Source organism: Halichoerus grypus, chromosome 9, assembly GCF_964656455.1.
Source record: "Halichoerus grypus chromosome 9, mHalGry1.hap1.1, whole genome shotgun sequence".
Lineage (NCBI taxonomy): Eukaryota > Metazoa > Chordata > Mammalia > Carnivora > Phocidae > Halichoerus > Halichoerus grypus.
Genome location: NC_135720.1, coordinates 80,682,813 through 80,707,776, shown reverse-complemented (window position 1 = coordinate 80,707,776; position 24,964 = coordinate 80,682,813). Strand labels below are relative to the sequence as shown.

Below are 24,964 nucleotides of genomic sequence, written 5' to 3'. Positions count from 1 at the left end.
GATGCTGGATTTTCTCAATAGATGCAGCAAGTCCTTTTAATTGACATAAACTCTCTTTAATAAATAGGTACTTTTTCCAGGTCTTCCTATTTTCTGGCTTAGAAAACTCAACTAATTGGGTTTCCTAAAATAAAATCCTAACAATTAAGAGAAGCACATTTTAACAGCAGCAAGTCTTATTGTGGTGCACGTTTCCTTCCAGAGACCCCCAGTCCTAATATACCCATCTATTCTACAGCTCTCTTAGGCACCGTTAACATTTTAAGCTTATGTAATTCAGAAACCAAGAATGGGCTCATATTATTTTATTTTTTTTTTAAAGATTTTATTTATTTATTTAACAGAGAGAGAGAGATAGCGAGAGAGGGAACACAAGCAGGGGGAGTGGGAGAGGGAGAAGCAGGCTTCCTGCCGATCAGGAAGCCTGATGCGGGGCCTGATCCTGGGACTCCGGGATCATGACCTGAGCCGAAGGCAGATGCTTAACCGACTGAGCCACCCAGGTGCCCCAAGAATGGGCTCATTTTAAAATTTGAGTTCTTGAAACTGATATTCTCAACAAACTCAGGCTCAAAGGCAGCACTCTAGCCACTTTCGAAATGGAATTGACAATTCCCACTGGCAATAAATTTTCATTTATTTAGGCTAATACAAATAAACAAAGACTTCACTCCAAAAGCTTAATTTGAAAGTAGAAAAAATAGACTATATAAGAAATTAGTTCTCTAACGAGATATGAATAAGGTAACTTGAGCAAGTATTCATAACCCCAAACTTAAATCAGCCAAAAGCCCAAAATACGTGGATATCTTCTTAAAGTGTGTAACATAAAGGCAAAAATTTAGTAAAAAAAAAAAGTCAGTGCAAAGAACAATCTGTATTGAAAGAAGACACTATGACTTAGCACTAATCATGACTCATACTTTTAGCCAAAGAATCCTGTATGTCCAGATGACAAATTCCATATAACAAATTGTTTTGTAATTTACTACAATAGGTCATGCACAAAACAGAATTCTCTCCAAAATATGTTAACCTTGGACTCTGCCTGGGGGTTGGGAATCGGGGGTGTGGAGGGTGTGAATGCAAGTACTGGTAAGACCTCATTTCATCTCTAGTAATCCTAAAAAATGAATGCAGTGGGCAGTGTTGCCAGGAGGCTCTCAGGGTATTTGATTTTTCAAGGTCGACCCCAAAGATGTCTTCCTGAGGCCTCACTACACCTCTTTTCAGCAATCTGCATCAGGTCTGCATCTGCAAGGACGTGCTAAAGCTAAAGGCTTCCCTATGCTTCTCCTTGCCTGGGGACCCAGCACCAAAATTCATGTCTGCTGTGGCATGAAGCCTATTCTAGGAGCATTCTCTTACTGCATTCTGTAGCCTTCTAGCCACTATGGGGAAGGTAGATTTGCTCTTTTACACACCCCGAGTCACATCTTCAACGAAGATATATACCATGTCCTTTTGGAGCAATTACTAAACCATCTGATTAAATATAAACCAACATTTCAAGGGTACGGAGTCCAGAGTAAAGCAGGAACAATAAAGTAAAAGCAGCAGTTTCATCTTTTGCAATCATTCCTGAACATGTAAAACATGTGAAGATAATGAGTGCAATCACTAGGCACCAAACTGCCTGTGCTTACCTGACTGCTGGATGACCAAAGCCGCCTTCTTGACCTCATCCTGTGACCGACCGTCTGTGACCACAACCAGCACCTTGGGGACATTCTTCCTCATGCCGCTCTCCCAGGTCAAGACCTTCTCCTTGATAAATGTGAGAGCCTTGCCTATAGAGTGTGGCATGGAACATTTTAGTGTCAGTTCTGTGAAAACTATCCAAGTGCCATTAGTCACACTCAACTGATAGGAATCTGAATAATGAAATGTGATAGCACACTCGGTTCTACCACTCCCAACACTTTGGAGAGTGAAGGTCTACGTACACTTCGATTAACTGTACCTGTTCTTGTGTTGCCTCCTCGGTACCTAATATTCTGGAGGGCCCCCAGGGCTTGGGCCTTGTCATTGTACGTGTTCAGCTTGAACTCAGACTTGACCTCGTCACTGTACTGCACAAATGAGACCTGAAAGGAAATGTGGTCGGTGATGAGGTTAAGATGCCTCTTTTTATATTTTAATTTTCCAGTGGCCCCTCCCGGTGTCCGTGTCTTAGATCTGACAGAATATTATAAGCTCTTTATAGCTAATGTTATAACACTGATACTATTGTCTCATTAAATTCTCATTTTTACTCTTCGATGAAATTGTCGATAATATTAACATTGTAAATATGCTGTATTCACATGGTATCCACAACCTTTCTCTAGGATGTAGGAAGGGATGGTAAAGCTAGGGAAGAGTGAGGTCCCAGGATTAGAAATGAGAACACACCATCTTGAACTCAAATGTCAGCGAAGCAATTGGTTCTCAGCCAACTGCTTCTTCTCGTTAACTGCATCCACTCTTCATGGTAATACTAAAATGTTGCCTGTGTGATAATAATCAGCACTCACCACAAGTGTAGTAACAGTATGATTAACTGGACAGAGTACAGGCTTCATAGTCAGAATTCAAATCCTGGTTCTGCCAATTGGTAGCTATGTGACACAGGGCAAGTTCTCTGCATCTCTGGGCTTTTGTTTCCATATCAGTAAAATGGAGACAATTATACTTACTTTCTAGAGTTGTTTTAAGGACTGATAATCATGTATAGACAGTAGCTGGTACATAGAAGTTAATAAAATGCAGTACTTATTTTTTTACTCTTTACTAGAAATCTCAATTTCTAAAAGGATGAAAAAGATGGCTTGGTTGCTAATACATTAAATTAAGACTATAACTAGCTTGAATTTTTACTCTTCTTGGGTTGGAAAAATGTTCCCAGGATTATTTGGGGATTTGAAATTTAGTATATTCCATAAAAGAAGAAGTGATTTGTTTATGAAATTATTTGTGGCTTATGTCAAAATCTCTTATTTTCATAATCTAAGATGCCACAATGACCAAGTACGAAATGCCGCACACCCACTCCAGTCACTATTCATCACTGAGTCCTCTAACTTAACAGGGTATGACAATCATAATGCATTTAATTTCCAGAACATTAGATGACCTTTTATGGAAATGTATCATCATCGGAAGTCTTAAGCAGGAAGTCAGAGTAGGAATGCCCTAAACTCTTCAAAAGGAGAATCATCTAGCCAAGAGAATACCTAGAGGAGGGTTTATTTTTCTATTTGCCATTTATACCCAACTCCTTCCCAAAAATTCATGTGTCAAGAAAATAGTAAATAACAAAAGTTAGAACATAGTTTATACTGAAAAGCCTTTCTACTTACAAACAAATATTCAAAGGAAACAGCAAGACATTACAAATGAATAGCCACCTATGAAACAGTACCCACCTGAATTCCAGCAGGACTGATTTCATCAAAGGCTCCCACAGTATTGAAAATGAATTTTACAACTTTGTTAAAATTATCATCCCCGATACTCCAGGAGGCATCAGTCAAGAATACAATATCTGCCTTGGCCCCTTTGCATACTGGGGAGAAAAAAAAAAACAGAGAAACCCCAAATCTCATGAATTTTTTCATTCAAATGAAGTCACAAAACCAAGAAATGTAGCCTAAAACCCCACTACTCCAGGTGTAGTTCTGCAGCAGCAGCATCTCCTGGGAGCTTCTTAGAAATGCCGAATCCTTGGTCCTACCCCAGGCCTCCTGGATCCGATTAACAACAACAAGATACCCAGACAAATCACACGCACAATGAAGCTTGAGAAGCACTAGTCTAACTGGCCCTCAATTTCTGCTCTGGAATTACTCCATCTGTTTAGATCCATTATGCAAATATATGTTCTTTCCCCATGGAACTGTTCAAGTGGCTTAAAACAATAGAAGAGGAGGAAATCAAATGAAAAGCAATGATGTCCAGAATTTAAGAATAGCCAGCAGTGGGTATAGAGATTTTGTGTATAATTAGCAAAGATTTGGTGCAAATAAGGTGTCTTTTCATTTTAAATTAGGCCACTAGAATTATAGGGAGGGAAGAAAGGGAAGGAATAAAACAATGTCTTTGATTTGAATTTTCAGACTTGGAGGGTTAAAAAAAATTAAAATTTTAGTATATAAAAACCTAACATGTAGAATATACAGCACCAGCAGTGAATCCTAATGTAAACTGTGGACTGTGGATGAAAATGATGTGCCAGTGTAGACTCAGGGATTGTAACAAATGCACCACTCTGGTGCTGGATGTTGACACCCGGGGAGCCAGTCTAATTTAAAGAAACCCATTATTATTTTACCTTATAATAACACTATTTGCCCTGTATAATATTATTTTATCCTATAAGAATACACTCTTAATTTTTAATTTTATTTATTTAATAGGTTTAATAAAGTTGTAGCGTTCTAGAACCTCCTAAGACAAAAGAAAAATGCTTTTAAAATCTGAAGCTCTTTCAATTAAATGCTGGAAACAGAATGTGGGAAAAAGAATAAACCAGTAGTTAATTAGCTTAAACTTAATCTGATAAAACACTGAGAATTGCCCCAAATTACTGAGAGACCAGTCCTATTAGCTCAGCATGTCTTTTGCCAGTTCACTGCAAGTGACAATTATGTCTCAAACTTTAGTGAATGAACATTTTTTAGCTTTGTGCAATCCAGGGCAGAAGCCAGGAATTCCAAAGCCAAAGGCCCCAGGGGTAGGTTGAAGATACAGCCAAAACCGTTCACAGCGCCTATTGACGCCGGCAGCCAGGAGAAAGAAATGTCCATCATGTGACCATGGACTATGCAAAGTATCACTAGACATTAATCCGCAAAATCGAGGAAACAGAGTTCCAACTGAAGCGCTATAGTTCATGACTGATTTCATACACACCAAAATGAGCGGGGGGTGAAGAACAATTACTGATAATCTTTTTTTTTTAATCTAAAAATTCTTCAGCAAGAATAGTAAATCAGAAATACCCTATATCAATTGGAAATCATGTATAGGCTACATAAATAAGAAGGCTATAAATCCCTACCAGCTGAATGTACCGCCACTTACCATCCCGGGCCGGTGGAATTGTCGGAGGGGGAGGAGGTGTGGGTGGCTCCGTAGGGGCTTCTGTTGGTTTTACAGCTAGAATTTAAAAAGAATAATTAGAAGAACAGAACCTGTGCAAATTTCATATCACAGGAAGTCCATTTTATGAGCAATTTAAGTCCTAGATAGCAAATCAAGTCTCATTGGCACTGACTGACTGGAAATTCTATTTTATCCAAATTTGGTGTCATCTGTAGTCATTCGAACGCTGACTACAGCTGTGGAAAGCAAAACCACAACTCAAAGGACTCATGAAAGACCTTCGAATAGGGTCAGCGAGTAAAAGTCACTACTATGGGTGCATATTCACCTTCTCACTGCCGGCTAGAACCTTATCTCCCTCCTGTAGCCTTTTCCTTAAAAGAACACCAACTCTGTAACAGGGAAAACGTGGATTTGTTATAGAGAAAGGTCCTGAACCAGCTACAGATTCCTTCTTCATGAATCTGCCATCATTATAATTACTGTGGTCCATAGGAAGAAGTGCCTACACGGGAGTCACTTAAGTCTCCCTCACCTAGAACATTCTAATCTGAAGCCATACAGAGATTTTCAGATTACTCAAAAACTTACTGGTATGTTCTTTGACAGAGACTCCCGGTCCCTCGAGATTTGGTGTCTGCACAAAAACAGTGACACCATAATCAGCGTCTGGTGAAAGACCAGTGAAGCAGTGACTGGTTTCTGATCCACGCACTGTGATTTCTTGTCCTCTGGTTCCTGATTATGACAAAAGGAAATACCAGTATCACCATCAACTATATTTAAAGACATTTTTATATATCATTTCATCTCTTTCACTCCTTTACTGAAGTTTAAAATGTCGCTACTATGTGCTCCAGTTCTTTATTATTATTTTTTTTAATTTTTTATTTTTTTGGCACACGTACCATCTGCGGGGCTTAATTTTAGCCTGTAGGAGGTGGCTGCCCGGTGAGGTGACCATCTAACACAGAATGTATCCCACCCAACCTGGTAAGTTTTCAGATCTGTCACATTTAAATACACTACAAAATAAAAAAAGAAATAGATTTACTTTGCAAATAAAGACAAAAAAGCATACTTTTAATCATAACACAATTTTAAAACTTCTGTGGCTGAAAAAAAAAAAAGCCTAAATTCTTAGTATGTCTCCCTGTAAGAAACTTACATGAAACATACATGAAAATGTGGTACAGCTAAATCAGACCTCTCTTTCTATCACTAATTTTCAAGAGAAAGAAATTCCACATAGTCCCACTGGACACTACATATCGTCTCATGTAAAATAATAAGAAATTTTTCTAAAGGGCTATCTCCTAAGTCTTTAAATAGTTATTCAGTACTTGTTGACAACAAAATCTATCTTTGGGCTGAGTCAGTAATCACAGCATTTCTGTGAAAACTTTCAATTAAATCAATGCATTTAGGTAATATATTTTTAAACATCATATGTCAAAAAAATACGTAGCATTCCAAATCTAATTTTACAGATAATTCATGGATAAAATCATAATTTCTATACTTTTTATCTTTTAAAATTCAAAATATATCTTATGAGAAGTAAAAATATCTCATCACATACATCTTTGTATACTCAGTTATATTCCTTATATATTTGTTTGGCTGGACAAGAAAGAGCCACTTACTTAATGCTGAGGAAACATGCATATGTTAAGAAGAAATAAAACTAAAACAGGCTGACCTTGCAATTTGTACTACATTTTTCTTACAACCATAAAAAAGATACATGACTCACAGGTAGTGCCTTGATCCGTCAGAGGGACACTGAGTCCAGAATCATACTGAGCGTAAACATTCACATCATAAGTAGTGCTAGGATTGAGATTGTGCAACGTGTATGATGTCATTTCTCCAACAAAAACTTCCATGGGCTCATTGGAACCTTTAATAACAATCACAAAAAGACAAAGAAATATTCCACCCCAGTCTCATATTTTCCTTAAAATCAAATAACTTACACTCAAATGATAGTATGAATACCATTAATTCCACAGCCCATCATGCACTTGCTCACTGTAACACATGTTCCATTATATAGTGAATACAAAACTATAAGCAGAGACTCAATTCTTCACCTCTTATTCTCAAAGCATACATTACACAGTACCTAGAATGTAGTCGATATGTCATCGATGTTCCTTTAATGAATAAATTCAATCACACAGTCAACTACTCTAAATCCTCAAGCCTCTTCTCTAAGCCCCACTTTGGCAGCATAGTGCTTTGCATATAGTAGGTGCTCAATTAACATTTTTCCAATTTGTTGTGGAGATGATTTAAGAACTTCTGTCTTGGTCCTCGTCCCACAAGTTTGGCTACTAAAGGTCCTCAGTTACCAACACTTCCTCCTCCTCTCAGTTATCTCTCTTAAGGCCCATGTTTCCTTTCTCTTGTCCTCTCTCCTTAATCTTTTCCTAGCTCACACCCTTTCTGGGGTGTGGAAGAGACCCTGGCAAATTTGGTATGAAGAGTATTTTTCTTCCATTTTGCTAAGCATACAGACAGAACAGGAATAAAGATAGCAAATCAGTTAATCAAGATGATATCCATTTAGGTGCACATGTCAATGGGAAGTTGAAAGCAAGCCCAGCAAGAATAAACTAAAATGCATATGCCCCAAATGGAATAACACCTTGACATAATGGAAAATATAAGAGTTTATATTGATTAAATATGCATTATTTCACAATCATAATAACTTATAGAATGTCTGGACACAGATTCCATTTGTGTAATTTTATGAACCAGGCCAAAGTTTTTAATCATGCAATTTAATGAGAGTCTCATCTACACTCATAGTAACAATGACACTTCAGACTATTGGCTTAGAACATTATTTCCAAAAATTTATTGCCTCTAGTGGGAGGGGATGTGACAACTGAACTATCAAGAGAATCTAATGAACTCCCTCATAAACAAACAGCTTTCTGATGCATTTTTATGATAATAAAGGTTCTTCCTTACCCACTGGTTTATACACAATTTTATATCCAAGAACCGGAGAGGGTGAAGGATCCCAGGATACCCTGAATCTCGTGTACCATTCATCAGAGATGTGTATGTTTTGTGGTGGAAGCAGTCCCACTGCAAGCAAATATTGGCACACATTACTGACCTTTCATTGACACACAAGGAGGGCATAGAACTTTATGAGTACTGATTATGAGTACTGATAGTGCGGTCCCATGGGAATAATGTAATAAAATCCTATAATGCCCTCATCCAGAAAACAATCTAAAAGTTTTGCAATGTTCAACAGAAAGTTTAGTAGTTGTCCAAATTCAAACAGCACTCAAATGGACTCAGGAACTGATGTGTCCCAGAGCTGTTAGGTTATATAATGTAGAATTACAGAAACTACAAGAGATCTCATACCATTTTTAACATGTTATAGATTACAGATTGTTAGAGCCAAAAAGCAATTTAGAAACTGTCTAGTCCAACCAACTTATCACATAAAGAAGATTCGATTTGCCCAAGACCACACAGCTAGCGAGTGACTGAAATGATGTTCGTTCCCAGCACACTCCTGTCCTCCCCCAGCATAACCTAGAGCAAATCCTCAAGCCTCCAGAGGTACTTCCTGCCTCCAGCTACATCCCCTGTAAACCAATGCTGTCAGGCAGCATGCTGAGTCATCCCTGAGTTATTATTTATCTCATTACACAAATAGAGAATTCAACTTAAAAACTTTTTTTGCAAGAGAAACTAGAAACGGCTTTGGCACATCCTGGAAAATTCAAGTCTGGTAAAGATTTTTTTATATATTTTGAAAAGCGCAAAATTCTAAAACATGCCATTTCCCCCAGAAAAGTACCAAAATATATTCTAAAACCAAAGGGAATGTGAAAAATGAAAGGTTGTTCAATTTAAATCATCTTGAATCACTAAACTGAGTCTCCATTGACTCAGTTCTATAGACAATAAGCATCAATAAATATATAAATTTCCTGGCCTTGAGAGACTAAGCTAAAACAACTCTAGTCACGCTTTTCCCTTGGGAGCTTTCAAATGTTACCTCTCCCAAATTCTGTAATGTCAAGATTGTTTAAGCACCAAAAGAGTTGGGGCAACCGAATGTAGCAAGGCACCTGAAATCATTTACTTAAGTGGATTTTTGCAGAATGAAGTGGAAAGAGGAACGCCCATGTTGACCAGTAACAGAACTCAGACCTATAGCCCAGCCTGCCTTTATGCTGAACCAGTGACTTTCAATCTTGGCTGTACACTAGAACATAAGCAGATCCAGGCCACACCTCAGACCAAATCCATTAGTATCTCTGGGGGTGGTACCCAGGCACAAGCATGTTTTAAAACTCCTCAGGTGATTCCAACGAGCAACCAATCTGGAGAACCTTTGCTCTAAAAGTAAGAAATTGACTCCTGTGGGCGCCTGAGTGGCTCAGTCCTTAAGCATCTGCCTTCGGCTCAGGTCATGATCCCAGGGTCCTGGGATCGAGCCCCGCCTCAGGCTCTCCGCTCCGCGGAAAGCCTGCTTCTCCCTCTCCCACTCCCCCTGCTTGTGTTCCCTCTCTCGCTGTGTCTCTCTCTGTCAAATAAATAAATAAAATCTTTAAAAAAAAAAGAAAAGAAATTGATTCCTATGTAAGTTAGAAAGGGGCCCGAATGCAAATAATTTTCTGTAAATTACTTGGTACAATAGAAAAAAATTGTAAAGACAAAAGATGATTGATAATCATCTTGCTTCTTTATGACTTAAGATTCTATCACGATAGTGTTTTTTGCTGATACTACATTAACTGAGTTAACAGCTACCTCCTTCACTGATCCCACACAAACTAAAACATTATTCAGAAAATATGCGATGGTTTTCCAAAGCAGAAACAAAACTATCTCAACAAAGCAGAAGATGCAGATTTTTGTCTCCTTTTTCTTCCTGAGTGTACTTCTAAAAAGTTAACATAAAATTCTGTTCCCATATCATTTTTGCCAAAATTCAATGTTTAATGTAAATGTTAATGCAGCATTATGTTGTATTTGGGATGCATCGGTAAAGGCAAAACTTAAAGATTATAAAAGGGATAAGACATTTACCAGTTCTTCCATTTCCTGTTAGATGGCCACCATCTCCATCTTCATAAACAGCAATAACAGTAATTTTATATGGAGTATCAGGTTGCAGCGGCTGCAGCATCACATTATTCCTTCTGCCTGGGACTGTGGTCTGTAGGGAAGTTAAATTACAAATTAATTATCAGCCAGAGGCCTTCCAGATCAAAAGACAACACCGTTTTATTTCTATAAACAGCAACGGTTTCTTCATGTTTTGCTTCTGTTACACAAGGCTCATGTCAAGGTCTACACTGTTTCTGTGCAGCATGCAAGTAATGGTTTGAGGGTCAGAGAGATCTGAGCTCGAATCCCAGATCAGCCATTTACCAGCCTTGTGACTTCCTGTCTCTGGAGGAAGTTGTGAGGAGGAAAGGTAAGACCAGGCATGACACCTCGGTGCACACTACTGACTCCTGCAGCACACAGCAGCCCTACGTTTGTCTCCATCTCCCATCTGTGTGTTACATTTTCATGCATGCCTGCAACGAGTATGCGCCATGCAGCCACTGTGGGCCGGGCACGGTGATCGCCGCTGGGAATGCATTGGTGAGCACACATGCACTCTGAGCCTGCCCTCAGGAGTATCAGCTTGGCTGATACTAATTAGGTGGAAAAGATGAAAAACAGGAAATGGAAAACACATTCAACTACCTCCATGAAGAGGATGCAAACCAGATAAATCTCTCAATCTCTCTTCCAACACTATGCTTTACTTCTACAAACAACGTGCCTCGCTTATGCCAGTGATTCGCAGCACAGAGTCCCCTGGTTACAAAGAGTGAACTGGGGGGGATTATATTTTAATGTTTTCAGAAAGTGGGGAGAAGTCAAGTACTCGTCTGTGGCAATGCTGAATAAACGCTAAAGCACCAGCTTCTATGCTTTGGCAAACTAAGTGTGGTAATACTGTTTATCTCATTTTGATCAGAAACTCCAAATGACAGTTACATGTGTTTCTGATGAATAAAAATGCAGGTTTGAATTAAAGCTTAACATATCAAGTTCAAATAGATGAAACATAACATGGGGAGAACAAAGGTGGAATGATCCAAGAGGGTCTGTGGCAGAATGGTTGCAAACCACAGACCTAACCACTTTATTATCAATATTTTGTGTAATTTTCTCCTGACCTATGACTTCTATCAATCAGTACACTTTTTAAAGAGTGGTGAGTTTTTCCATCCATAGCAAATGGATATGCCTGGTGAGGGCAATGAGGAAGCTCCAAGAAACCTAAATCTGGTTCTCAAGAGATAGTGTGACACACAAAAAGTTTGAAACTAATATGAGAGCATGTATATTCCAAAACCAAAGTGTAATGAAAAATGTTAAATTTAAAGAAGAGAGACATCAGTTAGCACTTGAATACTTAAGTGGTATCTTGTAGAGAAATTAGATTTAAAGAAAGGATAAGATTTGGATGGTGACATCTTTTGAACATTAAGTAGCTCAGAATATTAGGTATCATGTCTCACTAGACCCAGTTCCAATGAATAAAATTTGGTAGCTAGAAATATGCATTTCATGCAATAAGACAATTTTCCAATCTGTCTTTAGAACAGAAATGGGCCCAAAGACATTGATTCTCTGTAATGTGGGAGGCCACATTAGACGCATTTGAGTGTTCCCAATATCATGTCAGAGGAAGTCATATAAAACATGACTGTCACACAATTACTCAACTGTAATCACAGTACACTCTCAAATAAAAAAGCTTAATTTCACCTTCCAACCAGGTAAGAGTTTACAAAATGCTCAACTAAGTGAGAAGTGGACTCACATATTCATCAATGGGATCTCCAACAGTGGGAGAATAAATGATCCTGTATTGCTGAACTGGCCCGTCGGCATGATCCCAGGACACAGAGAGGCTATTGGTTGTCTCCCCAAAGACTCTCATATTTCTTGGTCCACTTCGTGGTACTAAATAAATAAAAATACAATCAAGTTAGTTCCCTGCCTGTGAGCACAGTGGACATGGGGGTGGCGGGAGGGGTATAAAAGAGTTTTACCCGGGTCAGATTAAGGAAGTCATTTGTGGGAGTTTCACACTCATTAGGATGTTTACTCCCTTATGAAAAAATATAGACCTCCTCTGGTTTTAATGTGAAACCATAAACAACAGAAAGTGCTACATTTCAGAGCTACGGTTACATGCTGAACTTTCAGTGACATTGAGCTAGGTTTGAGCTTAAATATAGAGACTGGGAGAGCAAGGGATTATCTTAAACTACTATAACCACCTCCTGTTTAATGAAACATAGAGGCGGAGCCCTCACATTTCTAAAGTGCCCGCTTGGTGACAAGACTCACTGCAGGGCAGAAGAAAAAAGCCTCTCCTTAACTTAAGTCCCAGATGAGAAAATGGCCCACAGCAGCTCACTCAGCCCCGACGGCTGTTAGGGGCCCAGAGCCTCAGCCTGGAATTTGAATGTGGGGATGCCCAGGCAGAACGGCATGCCCAGGCCTACCCTTGCCTGTGCAGAGGTGGAGAAAGCTCTCACCACCTCTCTCTCACCACCCGCCTCCCTCTTCTCACTCACTCAGAGAAGCCCTGCAAACCGAGTTACAAGGTAATGGGGTGGAGAAAGGATTTCTGCCTCACGCGTTCGGCCCTGGCCAGGGCTGGGATTCCCCTCTCCATCCGAGTAGAGAGCTACAATGTTCACAGAATAGGGTGTGTCGGGAATCAGCCGCTCCAGGTGAACCGTGCGCGTGTTTCCTGGCACCACAATCTGGAGGGGAGGAAATGCCAAATTCTGCTTGACAGCAACTCAAATGCTTATCAGGTCTTCTATTAGTCAACATAGTAACATTTATAATAAAAAGCTGAGCCTAGGCACATCAGAAGCTAACTACTGTACTTCCTCGTGAGATCTGACAAAGCCACACCGTGAGATACAATTTCTCCTCAGAAATTCCCCCTCCCAAAAAAAAGTGAGTTCACACTCACTAAGCTAATAAACATACTGAGCTACCCTTACTAGCTTCAATCATCTCTCATTTATGTTTATTGTGAAGATTCCCAAATACAACATCTGGGACTCATGGTAGTTACCTACAGAGCATCCTGAATGTTAGACACACATAAGAGAAGGGGTCCCCCACACACGCTAGTAGGGAAGAGATTTGGTGTTAAAATAGAGAGCCACTCCACAAATGGATAAGGGCAATGTTGTCCTACCATACACAGGGACAGGCAAATCATTTGTTTTTCTTTGTTCACCACCATTGTCCATATTTATAAAGACATAAATTAGTCTATTGATTTACTTTCCCTTAGGTGTTCTGAGACTACTCTTATTCAAATTAGTAGTTTCTGATTCTTACATTGTCAATCTACTTATAAAACTGAATAGTACTGGGAACAGAAAATCAACTGGACAATTTGTAAGAGCCAGTGAAGGCAAACATTAAGATATTTTCATAACATGGGGCACCTGGGTGGCTCCGTGGGTTAAGCATCTGCCTTCGGCTTAGGTCATAATCCCAGGGTCCTGGGATCGAGCCCCGCATTGGGCTCCCTGCTCAGTGGGGAGCCTGCTTCTTCCTCTCCCCCTTGCTTGTGTGCTCTCTCTCTCTCTCTGTCACTGTCACTCTCTGTCTCTCTCCCTCAAATAAATAAATAAAATCTTTAAAAAAAAAGATTTTCATAACAGAGACATTTCTATGTTACAACAAAAGCCCATATCGACAAGCTCTATCAATGATTTGCATTTACTACTAGGCTTTTTAAGTCATATAGCTAATTTGTATTTCCCAAAATTCATTTTTGCCAACTAACCCTGTAGTTAGTACACCTGCCTTGAATCATTAGGAGCAACCATCTAAGCATTATTCATTATCATGTTTGTGGTTGGCATTCTCACATGCCAGCAAACAAGGCACAAACACAAGGCTATGTTCATCAGGAAAGGACGTTTCCATAAGACTGGGGGCCACACCAACAACTGACTTACTGTTCTGGCCCAGCAGCCATGGCAGGAGGCGCAGGGAATCTACACAATTCTTGGAATGAACTCATAGAGGACAAAATACTTACAGATTCCGAGGGTCTTGTGCCAGCCACAGGAGAATACACGATGCGATACTGTTGCACGGGCCCGGGCGCGGGGTCCCAGCGGACATCGAGGCTATTTGGCGTCGGATTGTACACGTGGACATTCCTTGCCAGCCCTCTCACCACTGAGGAAAGAAAAGCCGACACATCTATGCTGAAGTCTGTTTATATATGTTGAGCTTTCACGATCACTTCTCTAGGACTTATGCTCTGTAACAGGATAAAACACTGTCCTCCTTCCATTTCTAATTATCTACACACAAAAGCAGATTAAAACCCTCCACATCCAAATTTAGTCGAAGTTAGCCAATTATGGCCTTTGTCGATATGGAAGCAAAGTTGTTGCCGATAAAAACAAGCTAGTAAAAGTAGTAATACTGGGCTGGCCATAAAAGGACAAGGGATAAGGGACAAGAATCTGAAAAAGAGAGATAGAGAAAAGGAATTGTAGTGTCTGCCTTTTAAGTACAAACTGACAGCAGCTATGAAGCCCATCTAATTCAGTCCACTGGCTTCAATTATTCATTCTTTCATTCATTCCTTCTTCATTCAAGAAATAGCTACTGATGTGTTCTGTGATTAAAAGAAAAGGCAAGGGCACCTGGGTGGCTCAGTTGGTTAAGCAACTGCCTTCGGCACAGGTCATGATCCCGGAGTCCCGGGATTGAGTCCCACATCGGGCTCCCTGTTCAGCGGGGAGTCTGATTCTCCCTCTGACCCTACCCCCTCTTGTGCTGTCTCTCACTCTCTCTCAAATAAATAAATAAAATAAAATCTTTTTAAAAATTTTTTTAAAAAATAAAAGGCAAAAGTAGGGAAAAATAGAACATACATTCAGTTCTCGATTAACTGCCCCAAGTGGGACTTAGAAAAACATACAAATTAAATCCATGTATTAACCCCAAAGTCTACTTGAGTCGACAACATCATCTTTCTAGAGCACTAATCTCTTACCAAAAGAAGCCACCCATACTTGCTTCCTTTTAGCCATCAGCAAGTATATTTTTAAAGCCAAAGAAATTATTTATTAGTATGCACAAAAGCCTGTAAGCACTATTATGAAGAACAGTAAAACCGCTATAAACTGGTTTCTCAAGATGTTAACAGCAAACGAAAGCACACAGAATTTTGATGACCAAAAGCACTTCATGAGCAAACCAGAGAAATGTGCAATCAAGTAATGTGATAAACAATTCACACTCTCAAAGCCAATTACAAAGCACTGCTTCACACAAATGTATAAAGCACAAAGCAAAGCAAAATGAACTTTCGTCAGTGAAAGAGAATGACTGAAAGAGCAGACTGATGATCGTATGCACATTCATAAATCCTGATAGTATCATTTCAGTAGAAAAACACCATAATAAATGTGTTATTTCATACATCGAAGTGTTAACAGTTGGTGGTGTTCGGAAGATAAATCATGGGTAATTGGTATATATTTATTTTATCATTCAGAATTTTCAAAATTTTCTTAGTGGGCCTATGTGGCCTTTATAATGAAAAGCAAAATTTATAATGAAAAAGCTAAATTTTTCTTCCTTCTCAACTTACATGTCCTTCCAGTATCCGATGTGCGTCCTCCATCACCTTCAGTATAAACAGGAACTACTGTAACGGTGTATGGGGTATCTGGCTGCAGAGTCCTAAGAATGGCGTAATTGGTATTCCCAGGGATTGGTACCTAAACATTTTAATAAACATAAAGCACTTGATTTGAAAAACTTGTAAAAGAAATAATACCTCAAACAATGTAATACGCAAAATACTAACTCAAGACCAAGTCAAGAAGCAAGTTCTGTAATATTGGGATATAAGGTGCACCCCATATGAACTGTTACAAGAGGTTATAAAGACTTCTTTAGACCCCTAAGCTCACTCTAGGATCCCCCTTTAGAACTTCCAGAAATAATTACCTCCCCCAGCTCAATCCCCCCCTCCTCCCCATCACCCTGGCACTAAGGCAACAATCTATTACCCTCTGTCAAGTTCTAGTAAATGAATATGAACTTCTTCAACCCTAAAGCAAATCCGTTAACATTTTTAGCTCAGCTTTTAAAGCATTCAGCTATAGTTTAAATAAACATGTAATTTTCACTCCAGGACATAATTACCAGTTCCTCTGGACCACCTGCTGATGGTGCATAGAAGAGCTTGTACTGACGAGGGTTTCCCTCTGCATGGTCCCAGCGAACATTCAAGGTGCTGGTAGAAGGGTCATACACTCTGAGGTTCCTCACAGTATTCAGAGGTTCTGCAGTGCACAGAAATCACATGACACTATGATCCTAACCACCAAGCACACTTGAAATGCAGGTACCTTGATATTTCCAAGGCACCTCGAACATGGCAGGGACCCCACAGTGGGGCCCCTACAAATATTTGTTGAAGTAGTGAATAAATAAAAGAAAGTCTGTGGTAATCTGGTACATATGTCTCCTCTCCACAAGATATTTTTGTCCCAGGGTGGTTTTTTGTTTTAGTTTGTTGTTTTTTAATCCTAGAAAGTAATAAATGTCTTTCTCCATAAACAGAGACCGGTAACTCCAAGCAAGGATATTAAAAGCAATTCATGGGGCGCCTGGGTGGCTCAGTCGGTTAAGCGTCTGCCTTCGGCTCAGGTCATGATCCCAGGGTCCTGGGATCGAGCCCCACGTCAGGCTCCCTGCTCGGTGGGGAGCCTGCTTCTTCCTCTCCCTCTCCCTGCTGTTCTGCCTACTTGTGCTCTCTCTCTCTGTCAAATAAATAAAATCTTAAAAAAAAATAAAAAAATAAAAAATAAAAAATAAAAGCAATTCATGTCATTTTAAAAAATGCATTAAAATTTGATTAGCAAAACCGAGTCACCCCACTGTTTCCAGGTAAAGATGGGATTCTGTGGTAGCTATTAAAGAAGCTATAGGAGTCTGGTACTTACTGGTCTTGCCTCTTCCCGTCATCCGACCTCCTTCGCCATCAGGATAGAGGGAGGACACAGTGATGGTGTAAGGAGTATCAGGCTTCAGTTTCTGCAGGACCACACTGTTCTGCCGCCCCCCGATTGTGGTCTGGAGCAAAACAGGGCTAAGTGTTAGCTTTGTTCTCTCCGTCTCACTGATCTGTTAGAGAAAGCTCTTTCTGCAAGGGAGCTGTTTGAGACCCTGGCCAAAATCTGGAAACACATACCACACTGAAGGTTTAAAGTATATCTTATGGTATCATTTTTTTTAATATTTTTATTAACATATAACGTATTACTTGTTTCAGGGGTACAGGTCTGTGATTCATCAGTCTTACACAATTCACAGTGCTCACCATAGATAGTTATGGTATCATTTTAAATGTAAAATATGCACCTTAAATCATAAAAGGCACTCTAAGCCTTAAACTGGTGACCTCAAAAAGATATTCCAACTTGCTCGCCACTAGCACAGCAAAATTTCATCCAAAACACATTTCACAGATCTCTTCCCCCAAAAGGCATTAATCATGAGTGAGCTGGAAAGGAGCTTTAAGATAGCAAAAAACTGCCAAATATTAGAGGCTCCACACCGTTTGCTACTATTTTTACTTTTGTACAGGGGTTTTTTTTATTTGCTTTAGAAAACACATTAAAATCATTCAGCAGAAGATCTAAAACTTTGATGTTTCCCCCCACAAAACTGCCATTCTAATAGCATTAGCTGTGCAAACTATGTGATGGACCCTTGGCCAGACCACACTCAGGCTGTGGTTCCCAGCCATCTCTGTGATACCAGCCTAGCAGTATGAAGCTTTTCAATTTCCTCCAATTACAGAGTTTGGAATTTTTTATTCAGTGCTTAAGGCCATCTAGCTATCTTGTTGAGAGAAAATTGGTATGATTTGTTAACAGTCTACCGAATTCAAATACTTATGTGATACTAATTAAAATCATATGAAAATGGCCCGCTGCCCACAAAGAGTGCACATCTGGAAGGCTGGATGCGCTAGTAACAGTCCAGATGTTTCCAACTTACCACCCATCAACTCTTTGAGCTCCAGAGAAAACCTCAATGAAACACTGCACTTATCCTCAATATGAGGCAAATTGAACAACAGTGGCTAATTTTACTAAATTGAATATTTGATGTTATGAGAGAAAAGTATCAACATCCGTATAAGCCATTTGATATTTAATAAATCTGAAGGCGTCCACTTAGTAGAACTAGCCCTATGAGTAAGCAGAGGGCTGTCTACCTACTTCTCCTGTCCAAATCTCCAAAATGATTCTAGTATCAGTGATTCATTACTTTATTTCATGGACTAGCAGTAAAAGGCAAATACCCCTAAGAATAACAAACCTCGAGGGATTATCAGCTAATACTTTCCAGAGAATGAGTTTATGAGACTCCTTCAAGTTGTAACAAGCCTCTGCGAGACAGTAAAGAGACTAAGGACAGCAGTTGGAGGGTTGCTATCACCGAGCAGGGAAATGCTGAAGACAAGCCCCCCCCTGCTTTATAGTTTTACCTAAATCTGGCCTGGCATAGGAAAAAGAAGTTCTGTTTCTGACATGAAAATATCAGTTCAGCCAATGTGTCTTATCTTATTTCCTACAAAAGCCAGTTGACTACAGTTGGTATTTAGTTTATTATTGGTAACCTATTTAATTAGACAAAATTTCTATCCAAAAATACTACCTAAGACCAATTGTATGGAAACCTCAAAAGATCAGCTCAAAAGTCACACTGAGGATGGGAGAGTTTCTGGTTCAGCTAAGCTCACTTAATATGCAATATCAGAAACCTTTAACCACTGCCAGCATCCACCCTTGCTAACATCTCTAAACTGGGAAGATGTAGAACCCATTTGCTGGAGCTCAGCAAGTCAGGTGACTAATTGATAATAATTCATCTCTCTCTCTAAGACCATGTGAGGAAATACTATAGCCCAAAGACTGTCCACAAAATACTAGACCTTACCAAAAGAGGCATTTGAAATAAATCAGGAGGCATCCCCTCCTGGCATAAAAAATCATGATGTTTCCTGACCTATGATCATATATGTGCAGTTCTAGTCATACATTTCACAAAGCAAATCTGGAGAAGGTTCAAAAACAGACAACTAACGTAAGCAAGGTAAATGGACTAGGACTCTGTTAAACAAGGGAAGATCAGAAAGATAAAGAAGATGAAGGCTATTGACAGTCACACCATCTTTCTCAGAAACCTCCATTCGGATAAATATAAAAATGATAAACAGATCTAGATCTGGAAACTCCAGATATAAGAGATACCTTGTGATATGCAAAAACTGGAAAATTACAATAACAGAAATTTGGCAAACTTTAAGTATTTGACTAAGTTAGAGAGATACAGATTAAAAATCTAAAGACCAAAAAAACCTAGAAATCTTCATAGATAATCCACCCTAACAGTTTTTAAGGGAAATGTCTATGCATGAAGTACATGCCTGATGCTGTGGGGCCATCTACCATGAAAAGCAACTTTCATCCCCCATGAGAATGTCCACTGAGTTCCCATCAGGAATTGAGTCAAATAACTCCATTCATTACGGTAAATTTTGCATCTCTCAAAGTCGTATGACTAACTACACATTTGCGGTGGGGGGGGGGGGAGGAGTTTGAGGAGAAGAGGTAGAATTTGTCCAAGTTATTATTTTTTTTTTCAAAAAAATTACCGTTTGCTCATTGCCTTCTCCTGTTGAAGGCTGGTAAGTGATTCTGTATTTCTGCACACGACCACTGGCAGGATCCCACTTAACAGTCAAGCTGTTAGAGGTTGCGTTGTACACCTGAAGGTTTCGTGGGCCACTTTTTGGAGCTGAAAAAAGATTGTTGAGAAACAGAGTAAGCTCATAGAATGAGGCCTCCTCCCCAAATAAGCACCATTCACAAGAAAATCAGTATACTTTTAGGTGGAGCACTGGGTGTTATATGCAAACAATGAATCATGGAACACTACATCAAAAACTAATGATGTAATGTACAGTGATTAACATAACATAATAAAAAAAAAGATTAAATTTGACCTCATGATAGATGATTGTCATGGAATCTTAAATGACTCCTTAACAAATGACAGTAAAGAAACGTTTTTCAAGAAAGCTTTTTTAAAAAGGTTCCAATCAATGCCTTCCAATTTAAAAGCAGAAAACCTATTTACGATGGATTTTGTGGTATTTTCCATTCATTCACTTGTTCATTCATTCATTCATTCACTCATGATTTGGTCATTCATACAGCTCAGCAAATTAAACTCTTACCTTGTGTTGTTAAGGGTATCAAACGTGCTAACATAAAAAAAAAACAGAATTTGGGGAAATATTACTAATATAGCTATAGCTCTATTACCTTAATTAACTTTAAAATAACAATGTCCTACTTGAAAGCTGAACACCTACGTGTGCGTTCACTGCCGGTCAGGTCATCGCTTTCTGACTCATCGGGGTAAATGGCAGTAACAGAGACTTCATAGAGAGTGTTCGGGTTCAGGTTTTCAAACACCAAAGTATTTTCATCTCCATTTAAGATGGTCTTAGTGAAAGAGAAAAAAAAAAAACACAAAATTAAGTCACCATGTCTCTCATACTCTCAATGACAGTTTGTTGACATTATTTAGTCAGATGTTCTTCCACCTTTGATGCATGCCAGGAGTTCAAATGTCACTAATAGGAAAGGAGGCTTTTCAGGCAACAGGGGTAATACGTATTTCAAACAAGATTCCTTGTCATGAAATAAGATGTTTTTTAAAAAGGGAAAGAAGGGAAGGAAGGAAAGAAGGAAGGAAGGAAGGAAGGAAGGAAAAGGAAGAAAAAAGGGAGAAAGGAAGAGAGGGAGGGAGGGAGGGAGGGAGGAAGGAGGGAGGGAAGAGAATTAACTTTACCTCCATCTTATCAGAGCTTCCAAAAGGTGCCCAGGTTATCCTGTAGAGGGACACATCTGAAGCTCCATGATCCCAAGTCCCTCGGAAGCTCTCTGGTGTTACTTCGGTAATCCTTAGGTTTGTTGGGGCTGGCACGGTGCCTATCATGAGATAAAGCAGGACTAAGTTTCTGAACAAACAATATAATATACAAACAATATAATAAAACCACCTTGTTTTATTTTCATGGACACGAGGAAACAGGCTGAAAACATTGTTTAGAACCAAGTATCTTACCAATTCAGTTCATCTGAAAGGGAAGCATAAGAGAAAGCTCCGAAAATTTCAAACACCATATGGATATAATAGGTTACTATTTGTATTCCATTAAAATGGATTTAAAAAAAAAAAGTACCTCTTAGTAAGACTCTTCTAACCCAGTTAGCCCAGTTAATCATTCTGCATCGCACACATTTTTTTTCAGTGTCGTATTTGAAAGCTGAACATCTACATGTCACAACCATGGACTTGATCACACAGCAGTACACATAAGCACAAATATTGGTATTAATTATCAGAGAGTGCATGGGCCATCATGGTCTATGAAATATTATGATCTAAGTAATCCATGCATGAGGTTTTCCTAATGTTAAACCCAAGTGGAACAGACTGTACTGACCATGTCCAGAGATGGGAATAACCCTACAGTGCAGATGACTACTGAAACCCCAATTAAAAGTCCCTCCATTACCCGGCACTCTAGTTAGTTCACAGCACAAAGAATCTGGAAGGTCTGCCCTCAGTTCTGAAATTTCATCATCAATTATTTCTCTACACACTACTGACCAAAGCCGACTACACAAAATCCAGGGCCATCAAAAATGTATTTCTAATAATGACAATGAAAAGGCTCATTGAGATAAAATGAGTGGTACCACTTCCATGAGCACAACTGAAAACAAACCACTGTTAAGGATGCCCTTTGGCTACACTGAAAGTTATTAGGAAATCTTAAGGATTAAAAAACACATATTGAAAGTATTGATTTAGTATACTAAATCACCTGCAATCACTAGTCTTTTTTCCTGACTTTTTTTTTTCTCTACTACACCTGTTATGCTTGTGCAAAGCTATCAGGCTACTCATATGTACCAGTTTTCATGTCCAGACACTACCCTTACCAGGTAAGAACCGACGCCAAGAAGGCAAGTGAGATTGCTAAGAGGGATCACGTGGCAAGAAAGAAGCAGACGTAGATACGGTCTGATGTTAAGGAGGAAGCTGTGCCATTTGACAAGAGGCCCGATCATGTATAGACAGCTAGGTATGAAAGGAGAAGCTTTTGAGGCTCTAGTGAGGGAGTTACAGGACAGGGAAGTAAAAGTTCCAGGTTTGGACTGATCCCACCAGTAGCTTACCAGATGAAGCAGGGCAAGTCATTTAAATTCTCTAGACCTGTGCTGTCTACTATCAGAGTCACTAGCCATATACAGCCACTGAGTACTTGAAATGTGGCTAGTCCAAACTGAGATATGCTGTAAGTGTAAAATTAATGCACACTGGATTTCAAAGAATTATTATGGAAAAAAATTATGTGAAATAACTTAATAATTATTCTACTGATATATGTTGAAATGATAATATTTTTGATATATTGGGTTGAATATAATACATTATCAAAATTAGTTTCCCCTCTTTTTACTTCTTCAAATGTGGTTACTAGAAAATTTTGAATTATGTAAGTAACTCTCATTATATTTCTTCAGAGCACTGCGGGCTCTAGACCTCAAGTTCTTAACCACTATTCGAGTAGGAAATTATGTGCTGAGCACAGTGCCAGGCACTGGAGATGCAAAGTTGTACAAAGTAGGCAGTGTCTCTGCCTTCACTGGCGGGGGGAGGAAGGGGAAAGCAGAATAGATAGGAAAAAACCAACAGGCAATCAAAATTGGGTTAAATACTATGGAAGTACCCTGATAGGGAAAGAAAGAGACATCTCCGGAAGCAGCAACAAAATAGAGCAGGTGAAGAGGAGCCTAGGTGGGCTGCCCTGCATCTCCCCTGCCTCTCCACTGTCCAAGCCTCCCCTTCACCTGACATCCGACAGCGTGCAATCTGAGCACCACTTACCTTGCCTTCCCTACATCATCCCATGTGTTGTCAATTAATTTTTCTTATCTCCACAATGAAATCATGAACTAGTAAGGGCAAAGATACTTGTATTTTGTTACCCCTGATAGCACTTTACCTCCAGTAAGATCGCAAAAAATCTTTGATCACTAACACAACTTTCCCAGAGAAAATGTCCAACATGCATCAAGAATATACTTCCTCCCCATTGCTCCCCTCACCCACATGCATGTGCACACCCCCACATGCAAAACACACACATACACACACCAGTTAAGTATCTGGAAGATGAATTAATGACAGTGGTTGATAGAATAATAGGAGGATAAAAATTATCATAAAAGGAATGGACATGTTGAATCACCATATTGTATACCGAAAACTAATGTAACACCATATGTTAACTATAGTGAAATTAAAATAAAATTAAATTAAAATTTAAAAACTTAATTGAAAAATAAAAATAAATAAATAAATAAAAAGAATGGACATGAAGGTGGAAGATGGGAAGAAAATAAGTGAAAAGCAATCTGTGAATTCAAATATTAAATACTCAAAAATAATAGCACCAAGCAACAAAATGACCCATAAGTTCAGTTACACAGTCACGTGATGTCGTTTCTTAATTATCAGTGAAGCATGATCACAACTTACGGGTAGTTTCCTGAGCAGTCACTGGGGGAGATTCCCCCTCGTCATACACTGCGGAAACATCTACTGTGTACAGGGTTTGTGAGATGAGGTCTTTGAGAGTGGTGCTGGTCCGTGACCTGTCTACCTCTACCTGTAATAGAGCAGTGGAACAATTTCAGGAAGGGTCTAGTTTTAACATCTCTGCTGTTCACTGTACCTCTTAGCACAAGAGCATAAGAATTGTACTACAAAAAATAGCAATGTTTTCCAATATGCATAAGAGTCCAGACCTGGAGACAGTTTAAATGCTTCCAAAGTGGGAAAAATGTATGTCCTAGAGCTCTATCTGAATGCTAGGGTTCAGTAAATAGTGACCATCTACAGATTCAAACAACCTAATCATTTTTCACCAACAGTTTCTCTGTTTCCCTTTGTATCACTGCCTTATATCTCTCAGAAATGTTCTCCTGTGCATTATCTCATTTGCTGTGCACAAGAGCCCTGTGAGACCCACTGGTCACTGTGCCTCTTTTGAAATTGAAACCTAGAATGAAATGAATGCGTGCATATGTATAAATTAGCTTTGGTGTAATCCAACTGACCAGCACAGTCACTAACTAGGGGCTTACAGGAACTATTTCTATCTTCCAAAAATGTCGCTGAGATTCTGACATTAATACGCCCCCAAGCACACATAAGTTTTAAACCCATTCTCTAGTGAAAGCCCTCAATTTGCTCCCACTTTGAATTAGGTTGTCATGGAAACAGATATCTGCCCCAACATCATCTCAAAAATGCTCATGGCCAAAGGGACACTCCTCTAAGAATCTATTTATTTACCCTTTCTCTAGTCCTGCTCCATTGTCTTATCTTCCTATTATCTGACAAACTCCCCTCTTCTTTCCTGCACCCCTAACTGGCTTTTATTTTTAGACACATTATCATATGATATTTTTTAGTAATTCACAGAACGCAGAGCACCATAAAAGATATCTGGATGAGAAGGAAGTACCATCTACATTCTATGACTCTTTGTCTACTAAGGGATGATGATTTTGAGAGTAGCATCACAGAAGAAAACATTTCTAAAATAAATACAACACAAGCCAATATATTATCAATATTCAAAAATTGCTCT

General features: G+C 39.2%; 1 protein-coding gene across 5 annotated transcripts in view; it reads right to left on the bottom strand.

The window, feature by feature from the left end:
• COL12A1 (collagen type XII alpha 1 chain) overlaps positions 1 to 24,964 on the bottom strand; it is a 117,460-nt gene that overhangs the window by 32,442 nt on the left and 60,054 nt on the right. For 4 of the 5 annotated variants that reach the window (XM_036076812.2, XM_078055085.1, XM_078055086.1 and 1 more), the window contains 20 exons: positions 23,848 to 23,977; positions 21,085 to 21,224; positions 20,603 to 20,735; positions 20,465 to 20,491; positions 19,880 to 20,022; positions 17,157 to 17,286; positions 16,354 to 16,493; positions 15,794 to 15,923; positions 14,222 to 14,364; positions 12,785 to 12,914; positions 11,960 to 12,102; positions 10,162 to 10,291; positions 8,071 to 8,190; positions 6,842 to 6,988; positions 5,994 to 6,110; positions 5,677 to 5,823; positions 5,065 to 5,139; positions 3,408 to 3,547; positions 1,964 to 2,087; positions 1,647 to 1,790 (listed from right to left, as the gene is read on the bottom strand). In XM_036076812.2, the coding sequence (XP_035932705.2) occupies positions 1,647 to 1,790; positions 1,964 to 2,087; positions 3,408 to 3,547; positions 5,065 to 5,139; positions 5,677 to 5,823; positions 5,994 to 6,110; positions 6,842 to 6,988; positions 8,071 to 8,190; positions 10,162 to 10,291; positions 11,960 to 12,102; positions 12,785 to 12,914; positions 14,222 to 14,364; positions 15,794 to 15,923; positions 16,354 to 16,493; positions 17,157 to 17,286; positions 19,880 to 20,022; positions 20,465 to 20,491; positions 20,603 to 20,735; positions 21,085 to 21,224; positions 23,848 to 23,977 (2,533 nt within the window). The remainder of the gene's footprint in view (positions 1 to 1,646; positions 1,791 to 1,963; positions 2,088 to 3,407; positions 3,548 to 5,064; positions 5,140 to 5,676; positions 5,824 to 5,993; positions 6,111 to 6,841; positions 6,989 to 8,070; positions 8,191 to 10,161; positions 10,292 to 11,959; positions 12,103 to 12,784; positions 12,915 to 14,221; positions 14,365 to 15,793; positions 15,924 to 16,353; positions 16,494 to 17,156; positions 17,287 to 19,879; positions 20,023 to 20,464; positions 20,492 to 20,602; positions 20,736 to 21,084; positions 21,225 to 23,847; positions 23,978 to 24,964) is intronic. The other variant, XM_078055084.1, reaches the window with a different exon arrangement.